Raw genomic sequence first — 14920 nt, 5'->3', positions numbered from 1 at the left:
AATCAAACACAAAAATAGAAATAGTTTTCTTTTCTTTTTGGGTGAAAACAAAATTTCTCTTCTCAAATAGAAAATGGCAAAATTTTATTTTAGAAAATATATTTAATTCTTAGAGAATAAAACTCTATCTATTTTTTAGCAGAATAACGATATCCGAAAAGTTGTGTTAATAGCCCTACCGTCGCCATCTATTTATAGGGAGAGAAGGTAGAATCCTTGTTAAATTAGAGAAGTTTATTTCAAATAGAAAAACACTCCCTACTCAAAGTAGGATTAGGGTGGGCGACACACCCCTAGAATTCCTACTAGGGTTGTTGCCCCTTCATATTTCATAAGGGAATTTTGGGCCTCTCTCACATCGGGTCCAATTACGAATATTTCTTAGGCTTTTTGACCTAGTACTTTATAATCTGATTCAACCGGATTTTGTTTTTCTATTTCCCAAAATAAACTTCAATATTTATATTAAATAATTTTCTCATCTCAATTTTACCCCTAGTAAATAACTTCCGAGAAAATATATTTAATATTTCACCATTCAACTTGTTTACTACGATTGTATGATTTATTTTCATTTTTGGGCTTTAAAATAGCTTGAAAACATAAACTTAATCTTACTTTCATTTTTGAGAACTCCTTGTTCATTTATAAATAAATTCATTTCTCATTTCTCATTTCTCATTTTCATTTCCATTTTGGAGAAAACCATATTCATTTCCAAATGATTTCATTTTTAATAAAACCTTAATAATTTCCAAATGTTTCATATTTCTCCATTTCACCATTTCTATTCATTTTTGCTTATTTGATTCATCATGCAATTCATTTCTAGTTTCAAAGAGCTAGCGGAGGAATCAATTAGACATATCCAATTGAGACTCAAATGATTTATAATTAAGTTTCAAATTTTCACCTATTAATTATAAACCCATTTAGTTATGAAGTCATTCCACTATAGTATCGTGACTGAACTCTCCCTAACAACATACCATTATGAAAGTAACTTGATCAATGCTCGTCTGATGACCTTGTCATAAGTGTGTCACCCTCATAGGATATCCTTAATCTCTTTGGGATAATATTCGTTCTCCCAATATGATCCTATTTTATCTCATGGTAATTATCACATCTTCCTTCATAAAAAGTCAATCACTATCTATCACAAAGATGAACGACCCGTGGTCACGTTTACATTTCATCAACCATGTACTGCCAATGAGAGGATATCATTTACCCATGTCTCAGGTTATGAATTCCACTATTGTGAATGATGCTACATATTATAAAAGTCGTATTGTATTGTACTGTATAAGAGTTGAATCCAAATTATGTGGAATCTGCAAATCTGTGTTGTACTGTATCATCTTTTGAAATTATTCTGAATCTGAGTTAATGTTATCTTGAGTTTATGGGATTCTATATATAATACATTATCAATATGGGTTGTGCCATATTGAACCAAAATATATTTTGGACTATGAGTTTAATGGTATTTAGTTCTACGTAAGTATTCGGCAACGTATATGTACTCGCCCATGATGAATGTCTATGAACAACAATGTAAGATAAGTATACGTGTTAAGTTATGGTTTTTTAGAAGTGGGCTTTGAGGGTATGTACAGTTGGAAAGTGCATACGTGATAAAAAAATTTGTGAAATGTCTGATAGGATATTCAGTTAGTTAGATAAGGAAGATACGTGTAAATAAGAGTATGATAGTTGGTGTGTAAGGGTATGTTTAAACTGTAATGGTATCCGGCCGAAATAAATGGTTTAGAAAAATGGTTGGCACACAAAAGTTCCTATAAGAATATAAAATATTTGTCAATGTCATTCTGTGATAAAGCTCACTAAGTTCTCTTGAACTTACAAGGCTTGTTATTTATTTTCAGGTTTTGGAGGAGATTGCAATAGGAGGAATGATACCAGGGGTACGTTAAAGATATGACAGATTGGGTTATTATGCATATAGTGAAAAATCGGTGTAGTTAGGGATACATCTTATGTGTCTATTTTTATTAAAGTTCTATATTGTAATGATTTGTATCAAGTTTGATGTAATAAACTAATTAAAATACTTCATTCGTCTTTAGATGTTAAATCTTTTAGTTAAAATAATGAATAAAGTAGTCAAATGAATGAGAAATTTGTAAACTGTTTTGTTAAATTGCAAAGTATTGTGTAAAGTAATACCCAAGATTCAGACCTGGCAAATTGAGTCGGGTTTAGGGCGTTACATGCTTGGTTCTTTAAGAGCACCAATTTGAAAGAAAACATTCTTAATATTAGAGGTAATAAAGGGCTTGCTGAGGTAGTCAATGCCATTTTGGGAGAGGCAAGGTACATTTAAATCCCTTAGGCAATCAAGAAAGGTCGTTCTATTAACCCGAGTAGGACAACAATAGAGATTTTCAAATAATTGAGAAAACCTGTTTGACAGTCGTGGGTTTATCCACCCAAATATTGCAAAAGGGGTCATGAATACCTTCAATTTTGTTCACAACTCTTCTTTTCTTAGTAGTAAGATGAAAGAATTTTGTGTTCTTATTTCTTAAAGAGTGCCACTATAGTCTAGACTTATGCAACCAATGAAGTTATTCTTGTTCCTCAAGTTGTACAAGTTCATTCTAATCATTTTTCCCGATTAATGGAATTATTAGAAGGGATCTTAGATTGAGTTGCCATAAGGTCATTTTCCAAGTCCTTTTTTCTTTTGTTAAAGTCGTCGAAAACATCTTTATTCCATTTCCATAAGGAAGAGCTTCTGATTTTCAGCTTGCCCAACAACTTAAAGGCCAAAGATCCCTCTTTATGTGCATTCCAAGTCTTTTTTATCACTTTCTTGCGTTGTGGATGAAGGGTCCACATAGCTTTGAAACAATAAGGTCTTTTCTGAAAATAAATATTTTTGTTAATGCATACTCTCATGGGACCATGATCAAAGAAAGCGACAGGGAGATTGAGAACAAAAATGTTGAAGCAACCATTGAAACAATGATTGTTGGCAAAGGCCTTGTCCAACATTTCCCAAATAACATCATTTTGTTGACGATTATTGGTCTAAGTAAAATAGGATCCTTATATTGGGATTTTTGAGAGATTTCACGATTCAAGGCACTAAAGCAGTTCAGGTGCTCCCTTCAAATCATTAGAAAGAGAAGAATGTTTATCCTTAAATCAGATAACTTGATTAAAACTGCCTAAGGCGATCCAATTACCATTTTCATTGACAAAATTAGAGAAATCCAAAAGCTGATTCCAAACCACATTATATTCAGATAATTTGAGTTTATCATAAACTCAAGTGAGCCAAGTTTTGAAGTTATTTTCCTTGATGTAGCCAAATATCTTATATTCATTAATAGAAATAACATAGCATTTCACATTTGTATTCCAAAATAAATCAGTTCCTCCACTAAGTCCATTACTATCAGTTCCCACAAAAGAGTCAAAATTCCATCTAAATAAAAGGTTTCTATATCTATCATGGTTGGACTTAATCTTACATCAGAAGAACAAACATCAACTTTAAATCTGTTAATAAGCTGGGAGCAATGATATAATGCTAAGGGACTCTTTAATCCCCTAGCATTCTAGCTTAGAGCATTTATGTTCGCATAGAAATTGTTCATACCTTTATAGAATGATATACATATGGTTGAAATAACTTGCTCTATTCTAATTTTTAAATAAAATTAATTTCAATTATTTTAAAATTTTCGAATGATTAAAGTTTATAAAAAAAAGATTTAAAACCTGGTTTTCCAAAATTTATGAATTATAAATAATAAAAATACAATAAATTTATTGGTTATGGCAGCATGGCAAAGCCACTTAAATGGACAAATTTATTTTATTTTAATTTAAATCCATTAGCTCCTTCTGAAAATCAAATATTTATTTTAAAATTTAATGTTGATTTTGGTTTGGGCAGAAGGAGAGGTGAAAAGGAGAAAAGCGGTCGAGAAGGAGTGCCGCAAATACACTATCCAAAGAAATAGGAAGAAAGAAAAAGGTAGCTACTACTACTATATATGGTAAACCAACATGATAAGGTAAGTAGGTGACATTTACGTTACGTAAAAGGGAATTTTTATTTTTTCATTCATTGTTTTACTATTTAAAGGTTGAAATATTAAGACCAATTCCCAGAACGACGCCGTGCTAGGTTTAATTAACCACACACACTCACAAAAAAAGGAAGGGGGCACACAGCACAGCAGTGGGCAGCTAAGGCTGCGTTGGCATTTGGCATTCACATAACCATCACTATAATTCCACCATTGGCTTCTTCCTGGTGTGTGGGCTCTCCCTCATCTGATCCTCTGCATGCCCGACACCTGTCCCTCCCCATCTTCCAATTTCACTGCTACCCTCCGCACACTCTAATTCCTCCACCCACCCACCCCCCTCCCCTGCTGTAATAATAAACCTCTCTTTCTTCTATCTCCTAGTTTTGGCTAATTATGCCCCTTTCACCCCTCCCCTCCCATTTCTCTTTTCCTTATTAAGAATGAAGCATTAATTCTTTTACTGTAAGTAAAAAATTATTTCCGCTCTTAATTATTTACTGCACTTTTAATTTTATTAAAAAAACCAATAATGGAAATTTTAATAATTTATTTAAAAATTTTCAATTCCTTCCCACAATTTTGACAGAAAGCTGTCTACAATTTCTTTTTATTTTTTCTTTTTTTTTTATAATATTTTTTTATCATTTTTATATATAAATATATTGTTGCCTCTTATTGCACCCCTCTTGTTGTGTTTTTCTTCTTTCTTCTCTGCCAGAAGCTCAAACTTGATTTTTTCCTCTTCAAAAACTAAAATTTTTTCATTTTATTTAAAAAAAGAAAAGAATTGAATCCCCCCAAATCAAAAGGCAAAGCTATGTCAGGTCTGTATAACTCCAACTTTTCTCCTGCTAGAGCTGCTTCTCCACAGATCAGAACCACTCCAGATGTTGACAGGTATCACGCACTTCACTTTTCAACTTTTTTATTCTTCAATTTTGATTCTTTTTTTTTTCTCCTTTTGGGGGTTTACCAATTTTTAATCTATATGGGGTTTTTGGGTTTTTTTTCCCTTTCTTTTCCTCAGTCAGTACTTATCAGAACTGTTGGCAGAGCATCAAAAGCTTGGACCTTTCATGCAAGTCCTTCCTATATGCAGCCGGCTGTTAAATCAAGGTTAGTTATTTACTTTGTCACTACTTGATCTAGGCTTTGTTTTAGTTATCAATGCAAGATCAGTCTGGTTGAGTGTAGGGCTGAGATGTTCAAGTTTGCCTTTTTATTATACCTATTCTCTTGATGGGTGTGGAATTGGCTGCCTGATCATGTATTTAACCCAATATTTGTTTGTTGGCTACGTGGTCCGATGCCATTGTGTTTTGGATTGCGCCCTTAACTGGAAATAGCTCTGTTAGTTCCACAACTGAGTCACTCAGTGATCGCTGTTGTTTTAGTTAAATGGCACATGAAATACCGTCATCTTCGGCTGGCACAAATTATTGACTATTAAGAATTCCAAGCCTAAGTCAACTAGCCAATGGTGTAGTGGCAAATGATTTAGGTTGCTTTAAGTTTTTTTGTTATCATCAAATCCCAGGTGACAACTCCTTCCCCTTACCCATTATCATAAAGAAGAATTCCAAGCCTTCGGGTGCTATGTATTCAAAGATGCATATGAAAAGATTTTTAAGTTTGGATTTAGAAAGCTTATTGCGTTGAGTAGAAAGTTTGAGTAATATAGGTAAGCTAATGTATAAAGGAAGTAGATGTTGCATGGTTGGTAGTGTAAGCGAAAAAGTAAACAAGGAAAACTACTCAAGATCAGTTGCTCTTCTAAATTTGAATTTCAGAAATTCTCCGACTTTTACTCTAGGCACAGCTAATTATCTTGATTAGTTTGTGTAAGAAATAATATCCCTTGTTTAGCAGCTAATAGAAGTTTATGTATTTTTTCAGACTGTAGGATGCCTTCACATTCCTTTTTTATTTTTATCGCCTTGCCTTGAAATGGTTAATTTGATTTTGGATGCTATATTCAATTCAGGGATTGATATGTTTTCATACCTTCATCTGTTTCTCACATATATGGTCTTTCATATGCAGAGATATTTCGAGTCTCAGGAATGATGGCCAACCAAGGATTTGGCGACCTTGACCGGTTGAGGCATAGAAGCCCCAGTCCCATGGCTTCTTCAAACCTTATGTCAAATGTTTCTGGCACTGGATTAGGCGGCTGGAATAGTCTTACCCAAGAGGTTACTATTCTTAAATTTTCAATTTAGCGTCTTTCTTTTAAACACAGCCTGCATATAAGTTGATGGTTTGAGTAAAACTACGTGACATGTTTATGCTTTCAGTTCTCTGGCGTTTGCATCAATATTATTTCTGGCAAACACCATTATAATTGAGTGTCAAACATTGGAAAGGAGATGCATAAAGACCACAAACAAACATAAAGTTTGAAGTTCTCACTTTATTGCTTGTCCAAAAACCTTTAAATCACTTTCTACACTGTTATTTTTGCTTCAAATTGCAGGCCATGTCAAAGGGCCTGCTACTTTTTCATTCATGCTTTATCTTGGCACATTATAGGTATTGTTCCTCTATTCAGGAAAATGCAGAAACAAAAGGCTTGCCCACATGATCCATTTCAATATTCATTGGTGTGTGCTGAGCCTTTTCTGCATGAGCATGCATGTTAATCCAAATGCCATGTGACTGTTCTAAAACTATGGATTTCAATTTTGGTTTCTAAGTTCTATTCATTATATAAGAACTGCAATTGTCGCTAAACGAAGCATTCCTGTCAAAGGTCAATATCTGAGTTTCATATTGCTTTGCATCTGGTTGATGACTCAAATGCTATGATTGTTTAGTTTCCAATATTTTACATAACATTGGGCCATCTTAAGTAACTCAGATGAGAACCAAGTCTCTGGTGCTATGATGCCTTCAACATTTCTTCCCTTCAATTTTTTCCCCTTATTTCAATTGGTTAACATGCTAATATATTTTTGTAACATTTTAGTACCTGATCTTAATAAAGCATTGGGAAAGTATTCCCACAAGGGTTGTTTCAATTCAAACTTGTTTTCATATTCTTGTCTCCTGTTATTTGGATTTAGCCTTCTAATCTTTTGTGGTACCGCCGCTTTTTTGTATTTTGACAGAGACTAAGTGGGCCACCTGGGATGACAATGGACTGGCAAGGTGCCCCAGCAAGCCCTAGTTCATATACTGTGAAGAGGATTTTGCGTCTTGAAATTCCTGTTGATACATATCCAAACGTAAGCTGTATATGGAAAATGCTAGTGCATTAGATTAAGTTTTGATTGATTATATTTTTCATATTTCAATTGAATGAAAACTCTTTTGTGAGTATTGAGGTTTAGAGTCTGTCTTTCCTTGTTAGTTCAATTTTGTTGGACGACTTCTAGGCCCTAGAGGAAATTCATTAAAGCGGGTGGAAGCTACTACTGGCTGCCGTGTGTACATTAGAGGAAAAGGATCAATAAAGGATCCGGACAAGGTAAAAGTCCAAAACCATTAGCTTTTGCTATGTCAACTAGGATTCTGTTGAAACTGGCAAGGAAGATCAGATGAACTAATTTCTGGATGGCCACATGGAGCCTCTGTAAAAGATATTAAAATTTTGAAAGATAATCAATTTTTTATCTTCTCTTTATATTTTGAAAATTTATGTCTGTTTTTTCGTAATAGTGTTCTTACATAACAATTGAATGGTTTTGAATAATAATTCCCCATCTTTTCCCATATGAAGGAAGAGAAGCTCAGAGGTAGACCTGGATATGAGCACCTGAATGATCCGCTTCACATCTTAATCGAGGCCGATTTGCCTGCTAATATTGTTGATACACGGCTTAGACAGGCACAGGAAATCATAGAGGAATTACTTAAACCTGTGGTATGTACATCAATCTTGTTCTTCTCTTGTAGAAGGTTTATCAGTCTCAGGTTTTTCTTTTATATGCTTCCATCTTCGAACTCCTTTGTTTTTCATAAAAAAATTACCTACTTTTGCTTGTGTAAGCTCTTTGCCCTCTTAGAAACTTTGGCATCCTCCCGGTTGTGCTGCAGGACTGTTATTGCCCTGCAGGCATTTGTGCTGTTAAACTTTTAATGTTAATAAATATTTTCATGTTGTATTTTGCCTGAACTACTTATTGTGATATGTAGGATGAGTCGCAAGATTTTATCAAGAGACAGCAGTTGCGGGAGCTGGCAATGCTAAATTCAAACTTCAGAGAGGATAGTCCGGGTCCAAGCGGCAGTGTCTCACCTTTTAATTCAAGTGGAATGAAACGTCCCAAAACCGGGCGCTGAGAAATAAACCAGGAATCATCTGAAATTGTTTCTACCGGCCTGGGGTTTCGTCATAGCCAAGTATATCTTCTGATGCATATTGGTTGGGTGTAACTTTGGAAAGATTAGGCTAACAGTTGTTGGTGGTGAGCTTTCTGGTGGGAATGTCATCGTTAAACTGTTTTGCCTTTTGAAAAAATAACAAAAAGAAAAAAAAGAAAATTGGGTCTTGGAGGTCAATACTCAGTTTTGCTGTAAACTCTGAATACATTCATTGGATTTATTCTTGTGTTAGTAGGTTTAAGGAGTGTGAAATATATAATATAAATATAAATATATTAATGATGAGGTGGGATTCATCTGAGTTTTGTAGGGATGTGTATTTGTGTCATGTTATTTTGATTCCTTTTGTAGTTTACATGAAGCATGTAATGTAGGTCCAGATGGGTTGGGTCGGGTCAGGTATATTATATTCTTTTTTTGGGTCTGAGTATCCGAAGCACGTGGATCTTCTCTCTTATGTCACTTAAATGTAGTTAGAAACGTTATTTGAGAGATGATTATCATTATTATTATTATTATTATTGATGGCTGGTTGGCTGCAGCCTGGAATTTGTATCTTTAATTTAAAGCTTTTATGATGGAGATTTGGTTGAACAATAGATTCGGAAGTTCTCAACTGTAGCTTTTACTGCAGCATAATACTCTTCAATAAATAAATAACCAAAAAAAGAAAGGAGTAGAAAAATGTGTTGGACCACGAAAGGACTGTTTGGCTTTGCGGTGCAACTTCTCTCATTGGATTCTCTTTTATTTTGTTTGTTTCTTAGTTTATTATGATAAGCGAGAGGAGGCACCATTTGGTTGGATTTACTTTTGTATTTTAATATATAATTGAAGCCCTGATTGGGATTGGTATCAGTAAACCGCATCATTGTTTGTGGATTATAAAATAAGATGTGAAAGCGTATGGGTTGGTCTATCAATGGTTGGGGTTCGACCTTTAGGTCTAGATAAAGATTTTTTATATTTTCAAGGAAAGAATGTAAGTTTATATCTTAACAACAGTAAAAAATAAATACAAAAGATACTCAAAACAAAACAAAAAAAAAACAAAATCTTAATTGTAGCAGTCGCGTGCTATCCGTCACATGGCCTGGAAATCATTTAGTCTACAAGTGTTGCAAGCAATGAAGGAAAAAGGAACATGTCATGCAATGTCATATACGTAGGTAGGGTATGATATCAAATCAATATTCAGGGGATCTGTTAAAAATTAAAATTGTGTATAAAGATGAAAAGTAGCTAAGGTACAAGCTAAAGTATATAGACCATGGTCACTATTCTTCTCATGTTGAACCGTATACCGTATTGTGGCATAATTTGCGTTAACTATAAACCACAATTAATCAATCTTCTTATCTAACAGCCTCTGGAGCAGAATCGCAGTAAGGTGTGTGTAAGCAAACTAACTTGGTGCATGTTAAACAAAGAGTGGCAAAACCAATTCCTATAGCAACCCCACAGCTGGTTTTTCGCACATCCAACCTTATCACCCTTCCAACTATTCTAACAAAGCATGGGATCAATCCTCCACAGGCCAACACCATCACATGGTCCAGACCACTGTAGTCGATTCCTGCCAATATTGCTCCGATTGCAGATATTGGACCAACAAACCCAATGAGAGCAGCTGCTGCTAGAGATCCATGCCAACTTTCAGTAGCTCCAAAGATGCAGCTGGCCACTGCTGCACCACGAGGAATCCCATGAAGGGAGACAGGGACGACCATGTGCCGGCCAAGTCCGTAAGCTTTTGGTGCCGCCACTCCCAGAGCAAGGCCCTCAGCCAGCGCATGGAAAGCCACTGTTCCACATGCTAAAACTGACTGAAGCGTCAGAACACTCACAGGAAATCCTGTAACTGATGGTAGGTTATTTGAAGAAGCTCTTTTGTTGCACATAATCTTCAAAATACTGGAGCTTGAAACATGGACAAATGCAGCACCTGTGGCAAGTAGCGACACAAGTGGGAAAAATCCCATTTTAGAAAATACAAGCAGTTGCAATGGTCGCCAGGCACCAAGGATGAAGGCAATGCCAGAAGCAGCACCCATGAGAAGGGCATGTTTAAGGCAGAAAGCAACAGCAAATGCAACAAGAATGAGGCCACCCAGCAAAGGTCCGAGACCAAAAAGTAACGAAACAAAGAAGCCAGAAGCATCCTCCGAACTGAAAAATTGAACCAATATAATTTTAGTTAATGAAAAGAAACAAAATGATATTACAATATAAAGCCAAAAAAAAAAAAAAGAGAAAGAGTAGGACCAGTATTTAATAAAAAAGGCAGATGGCCAACAAGGCCACATATCGAGCCTAATAAAAGCTACATCAGACAAAGTCTGTCTAAATCAACTTAAATGCATGCACAGAAAGCTATAATCACAACATCACACAGTTCTAGAAAATGGAATATATGCTCTAGAAGACAAAAAGGCAAGATATCATTGAAAAACAAAATCTAAAATCATCTTTAATATACAAAAGGTTATGATTCCAGCAAGATGCAGGATAGAGAATAGAAAATAAACCCGAAGTAGTAGCAATGGTGTATTATCTATCCACGTATCTTTCTCAACAAACTATGGTTCAATTTACTCACTTGTAATCATGAGTGAAGTTCTGGAACAGAGTGCTTAGTGCTTCCATGAATGCTACTGAAAGTGTAGCTGCTGATGCCACTGCAGTTGGTGAAGCTTCCTATTAAAATAAAAAGAAAGGGGTGGGGGGGGGTGTTAGACTTCATATCTATAAAACAGAGAAGAAATTTTTAAAATAAATAAAAAATAAAACATGGTATAAGAAGATTAATCTCCTTCAATTTAAAAAATTTCTGTTCAAGTAAAAGTTATTTTAGCCTTTTAGGCTTTGCTAAAGAGAGAAACCAAAGAGAATGGAAGTAGTAAGCATCCATTAACATAGCTTGGGTTAACTAACCTAGGTTTGAAAATTCCCATTGGAAGCGTTATTGATGTGAAACAAAGCAAAATAGAGCAAAGGGGCGTGAAAGAAAGTTGTAGAAGCAAACCCTTATTCTTGAAGATTATAACATGTATTTTAAGTGCAATAAGTGCAGTCACCTTAAATGCATCAGGGAGAACCTCCGCAACGACCATCCAGATCATACATCCAGCAGCAAAGCCAGTACAAAACGGGAGGAATTTATTAAATGCATCAGCACATATAAAAGAAGGAACTGCTACAATGGGCTGCCAAAATTTTTTTGAAAACAAAGATAAGGTAATAAACAAGCATCAAGGAAACTAAATTAACAGAGGAATTATGCTCAAATAAGATCAGCAGTTTAATTGATTGACCCTCTCAGAATCTGAACTTTAGCATTTGTTTTCCGTTCTTTGTTTTCCCAATTGCAAGAGATGACACCAAGATGCAGTCATTTACTATTGTACATCAATCAAGTATGCACTTGTCAGTTAAGATGGTTTGAAAAAAGTTGTTGTTCAATCATCATCTGTTGACAATGAATCCTCTATTGAAAATATTTACCTGGTCTTCAAATTTAAGTTTTCAACTTCCCCATTGTTTCTTTTACTTCTTGTTCTTAACCAGATCTTGTAAGTTATAAGTTAGAACTATTTCCATTGATATAGACAGATATGCTAAAAGCCAGTCTCAAATAGCATTACATAATTAGATACCTGCGGTAAGGAGGTAATTACACTCCATAACATTGCATTTTGTGGAGAAACGCCCCTCGATGCAAGCACCATGCTCACAGCTAATCCCTCTGGTATGTTATGAACAGTTATGGCTAAAGTTACCAAAAGGCCTTGAGTAAAACCTTTCGAGCCAGCAAATGAAACTCCCACACCAGAGCCCTCTCCAAATGAATGGAGGGTCATAATTCCAATGACAAGGACCACTTTAGTTGCTTCTGCTCCTTTTATATCCAGCATACTTACTTCCCCATATTGTTCAAGCAACTGAATCCCAAAAACAAGGAAAAGTTAAAAGATGTTAACATCACCTATAAATAAAAAGACACCGCAAGATACAAGTTAAAAGGACAGCTTTGTATATGGCATGAAATATTGACAATCTTAAACTCTCTGCAGAAGCAATATGATGCTCATACATGATGAGGGCTGAAAAAGTGAAATGGCCTTTTTCATTTGCAAGGTCTGAAACAGAAACTTAATCTACTAGGCATGGCTCTTTATATGATAATTCTAGAATGGCAGAAAATCAAACCTAATAATTGATATGAGAGATTGTGATACCTTTTTACAAAGCAAAATGAAAATGCCACCTGCTAAAATCCCGATCACAATCCAAGTTCCAGCACCATGTTCCTGTCCTTCCTGTATGAGATCAAAGCTTGCAGCCAACATGACACCAGCAGCCATTCCATTGCATATCCCAGCCCACTGAGGATCGAGCTCCACAAAGAAAAACGGAACTGCACCTAAACCAGTTGCTGCAGCCATTGCTAACGTAAAAAGCATGACTGTTGACACAGAAACTTTGCTGTAACTACCCTTCCAGTCATTCATTTCCTTGTCATTATCCTCAGAAGTTATGACTTTCTCTGTACCAGTGCCATCTATAACAGTATCCCCAACATTTTTATGGGGAGCTCTAATCCTTTGTGAAATTACATTTTGACCATCTGCTGTAATGCATTCAAGGAAAGAAATGGCGAGCAATAAACATAGAAGCAAATGCTTGAGTCTGAACCGCATTGTCTTTTATTATGACCACAAATCTATCACCGATAATGAAGGTTATTGATCAAATAGAATTCATGTAGGTGGGGATCAAGAAAAGTCGAAAACAAAACCAGTCCAGTATGTTTGGAAACGCACCTGAGCAATATAAGCTGCAATTAAAAAGCACAATTTTCGTGAAAACGAAGCTTTTGTCAACCAAATGGCAAACATATTGAGCATTCAACAATGACAATGATCGAAATAAAAGGCCAAAATCAATTGAAACAACCCCCCCCAAAGAGCTATAGTCCAATAAATTTGAGATGATCATAAAGAAACAGCAGATACAATCAAAAGGATAATCATTTCAAACAAACCAAAAAAAAAAATTCAAAACCCTAATTGATAATATAAGCAATTACCATAGGCATTGGCCTCATTTGCACAAAAAATAACCAACCTTAACAAGAAGCAAGAAGCTTAAGAATCCACAGTTCCCGAATGGCAAGAAAAAAAGAAGGAAAAGATTGGTTTTATTTTGGTTCAAATTAAAAGTTATGTAAACTCTAAAACAGAAGATGAAAGAGAGCGAAACAAATTCAATTGTGGAAAAGGGGAAGGAAAACCCTCAATTTTGCAGTATAAAAGTTAATAGATTTGATTAAATTGAAAATAAATTAGAAGAATAAATAAAATTGATGGAGAATCGAAATAATATAAAAACGCATCAAAAGCGAAACTTGAACTGACCTGCAGGTGCAGGGTTCCAAACAAAAACGATGGTGAAGAATTTGTGGTTAGATTAGTTTAAAATCGGTAGCAGCAGGCAGAAAGATAGAAAGAGGAAAGGAATATCATATACACCCTCAACCAAGTGGATGATCACAAGATAAGATTTTTCATCTTTTCATTCATAGTTAATACTGCCTAATTCTAATACAATAAATTAAACTATATAATTAGGTATATAATAAAAAAAAAACTTAGAAGACACTGTCTGTCCCTCTGTCACAGTCGGATGAGGGGTTGACTTTCGTATTAAATATGATTTCAGACTCGCCAACTCTTTTTTTTCCACCGCGAGAGTTTAGGTTTAATTTCAAATATTTTTATTTTATTTTAATTATTAAAAGAATTATTTGTAATTTTCATTCAAGAGTTTAGATGAAGGATTACAAAATCAAATAACTAAGAAAATCTCAACAATCATAACTATCGACTGTTTAAAAGAGTGGAAAAACATCAAGATAAAGAATCAAATCACAATCTAAGAAAATAATAGCAAGTAGCTTCCTTTATTAAGTAACTTAAGTTCATGTAAATTGGTGGTGATGCCGACAACCAACTTTGATGGACTACCTATCAAATGTCAAGTGTGGAAGTGGTTTCTTGAGGAGATCAACAACGTGATCTGCAGCATGTATATGTTGATTTACAAATTGAAAATCTATGGTGTGAAACATCGATTTTTTACAAAGATAATATTCATTGTGGATCTTAACGTGTAGATTCCAGTAAAGTTGATCCTTTAATGAATATATATATCTAACAAACCCAACTAAGTTAATATATTTCGTTAAAGATGAACTTGAATGACGTACTTCACACAACACACATCCGTTGAACATATGTGATACGCATGTGTGGAGTTCAAAATTATTAATTACCTAGTTGTCATTACCGTTATTGTCAGGAAACTTGATTAGATCTCCATGTTAGTAGTCTTTAAACACGGTAAATAATCTTATCCTCCACTATAAAAGGGCTCCTGCAATAACTCACAAGACACTTCTAACACACACTGTCTTCGTCTTCTCCCCAGCTCCCTTATCAGAAAGCTTCCATTCTCAATGG

General features: G+C 34.9%; 2 protein-coding genes across 2 annotated transcripts; one reads left to right on the top strand and one right to left on the bottom strand.

Annotated features, from left to right (window-relative positions):
* Positions 1 to 4452: 4452 nt before the first annotated feature.
* LOC107914513 (KH domain-containing protein At2g38610) lies at positions 4453 to 8922 on the top strand. Its single transcript, XM_016843455.2, has 7 exons — positions 4453 to 4970; positions 5101 to 5189; positions 6117 to 6268; positions 7184 to 7300; positions 7426 to 7542; positions 7795 to 7938; positions 8211 to 8922. Exons 1-7 carry the CDS (start codon positions 4891 to 4893, stop codon positions 8355 to 8357), a joined length of 846 nt encoding a protein of 281 aa, XP_016698944.1. The 5' UTR covers positions 4453 to 4890; the 3' UTR covers positions 8358 to 8922.
* A 681-nt stretch (positions 8923 to 9603) lies between these two features.
* On the bottom strand, positions 9604 to 14135 carry LOC107914512 (putative zinc transporter At3g08650). Its single transcript, XM_016843453.2, has 6 exons — positions 13817 to 14135; positions 12638 to 13236; positions 12056 to 12340; positions 11477 to 11605; positions 10999 to 11096; positions 9604 to 10568 (listed from the first exon to the last, which is right to left on the bottom strand). Exons 2-6 carry the CDS (start codon positions 13097 to 13099, stop codon positions 9755 to 9757), a joined length of 1788 nt encoding a protein of 595 aa, XP_016698942.2. The 5' UTR covers positions 13100 to 13236; positions 13817 to 14135; the 3' UTR covers positions 9604 to 9754.
* Between the last annotated feature and the right edge of the window lie 785 nt (positions 14136 to 14920).

Source organism: Gossypium hirsutum, chromosome D10, assembly GCF_007990345.1.
Source record: "Gossypium hirsutum isolate 1008001.06 chromosome D10, Gossypium_hirsutum_v2.1, whole genome shotgun sequence".
Classification (NCBI taxonomy): Eukaryota; Viridiplantae; Streptophyta; class Magnoliopsida; order Malvales; family Malvaceae; genus Gossypium; species Gossypium hirsutum.
Note: the sequence above shows the minus strand (reverse complement) of the source record. Positions and strands in the feature narration are given on the sequence as shown.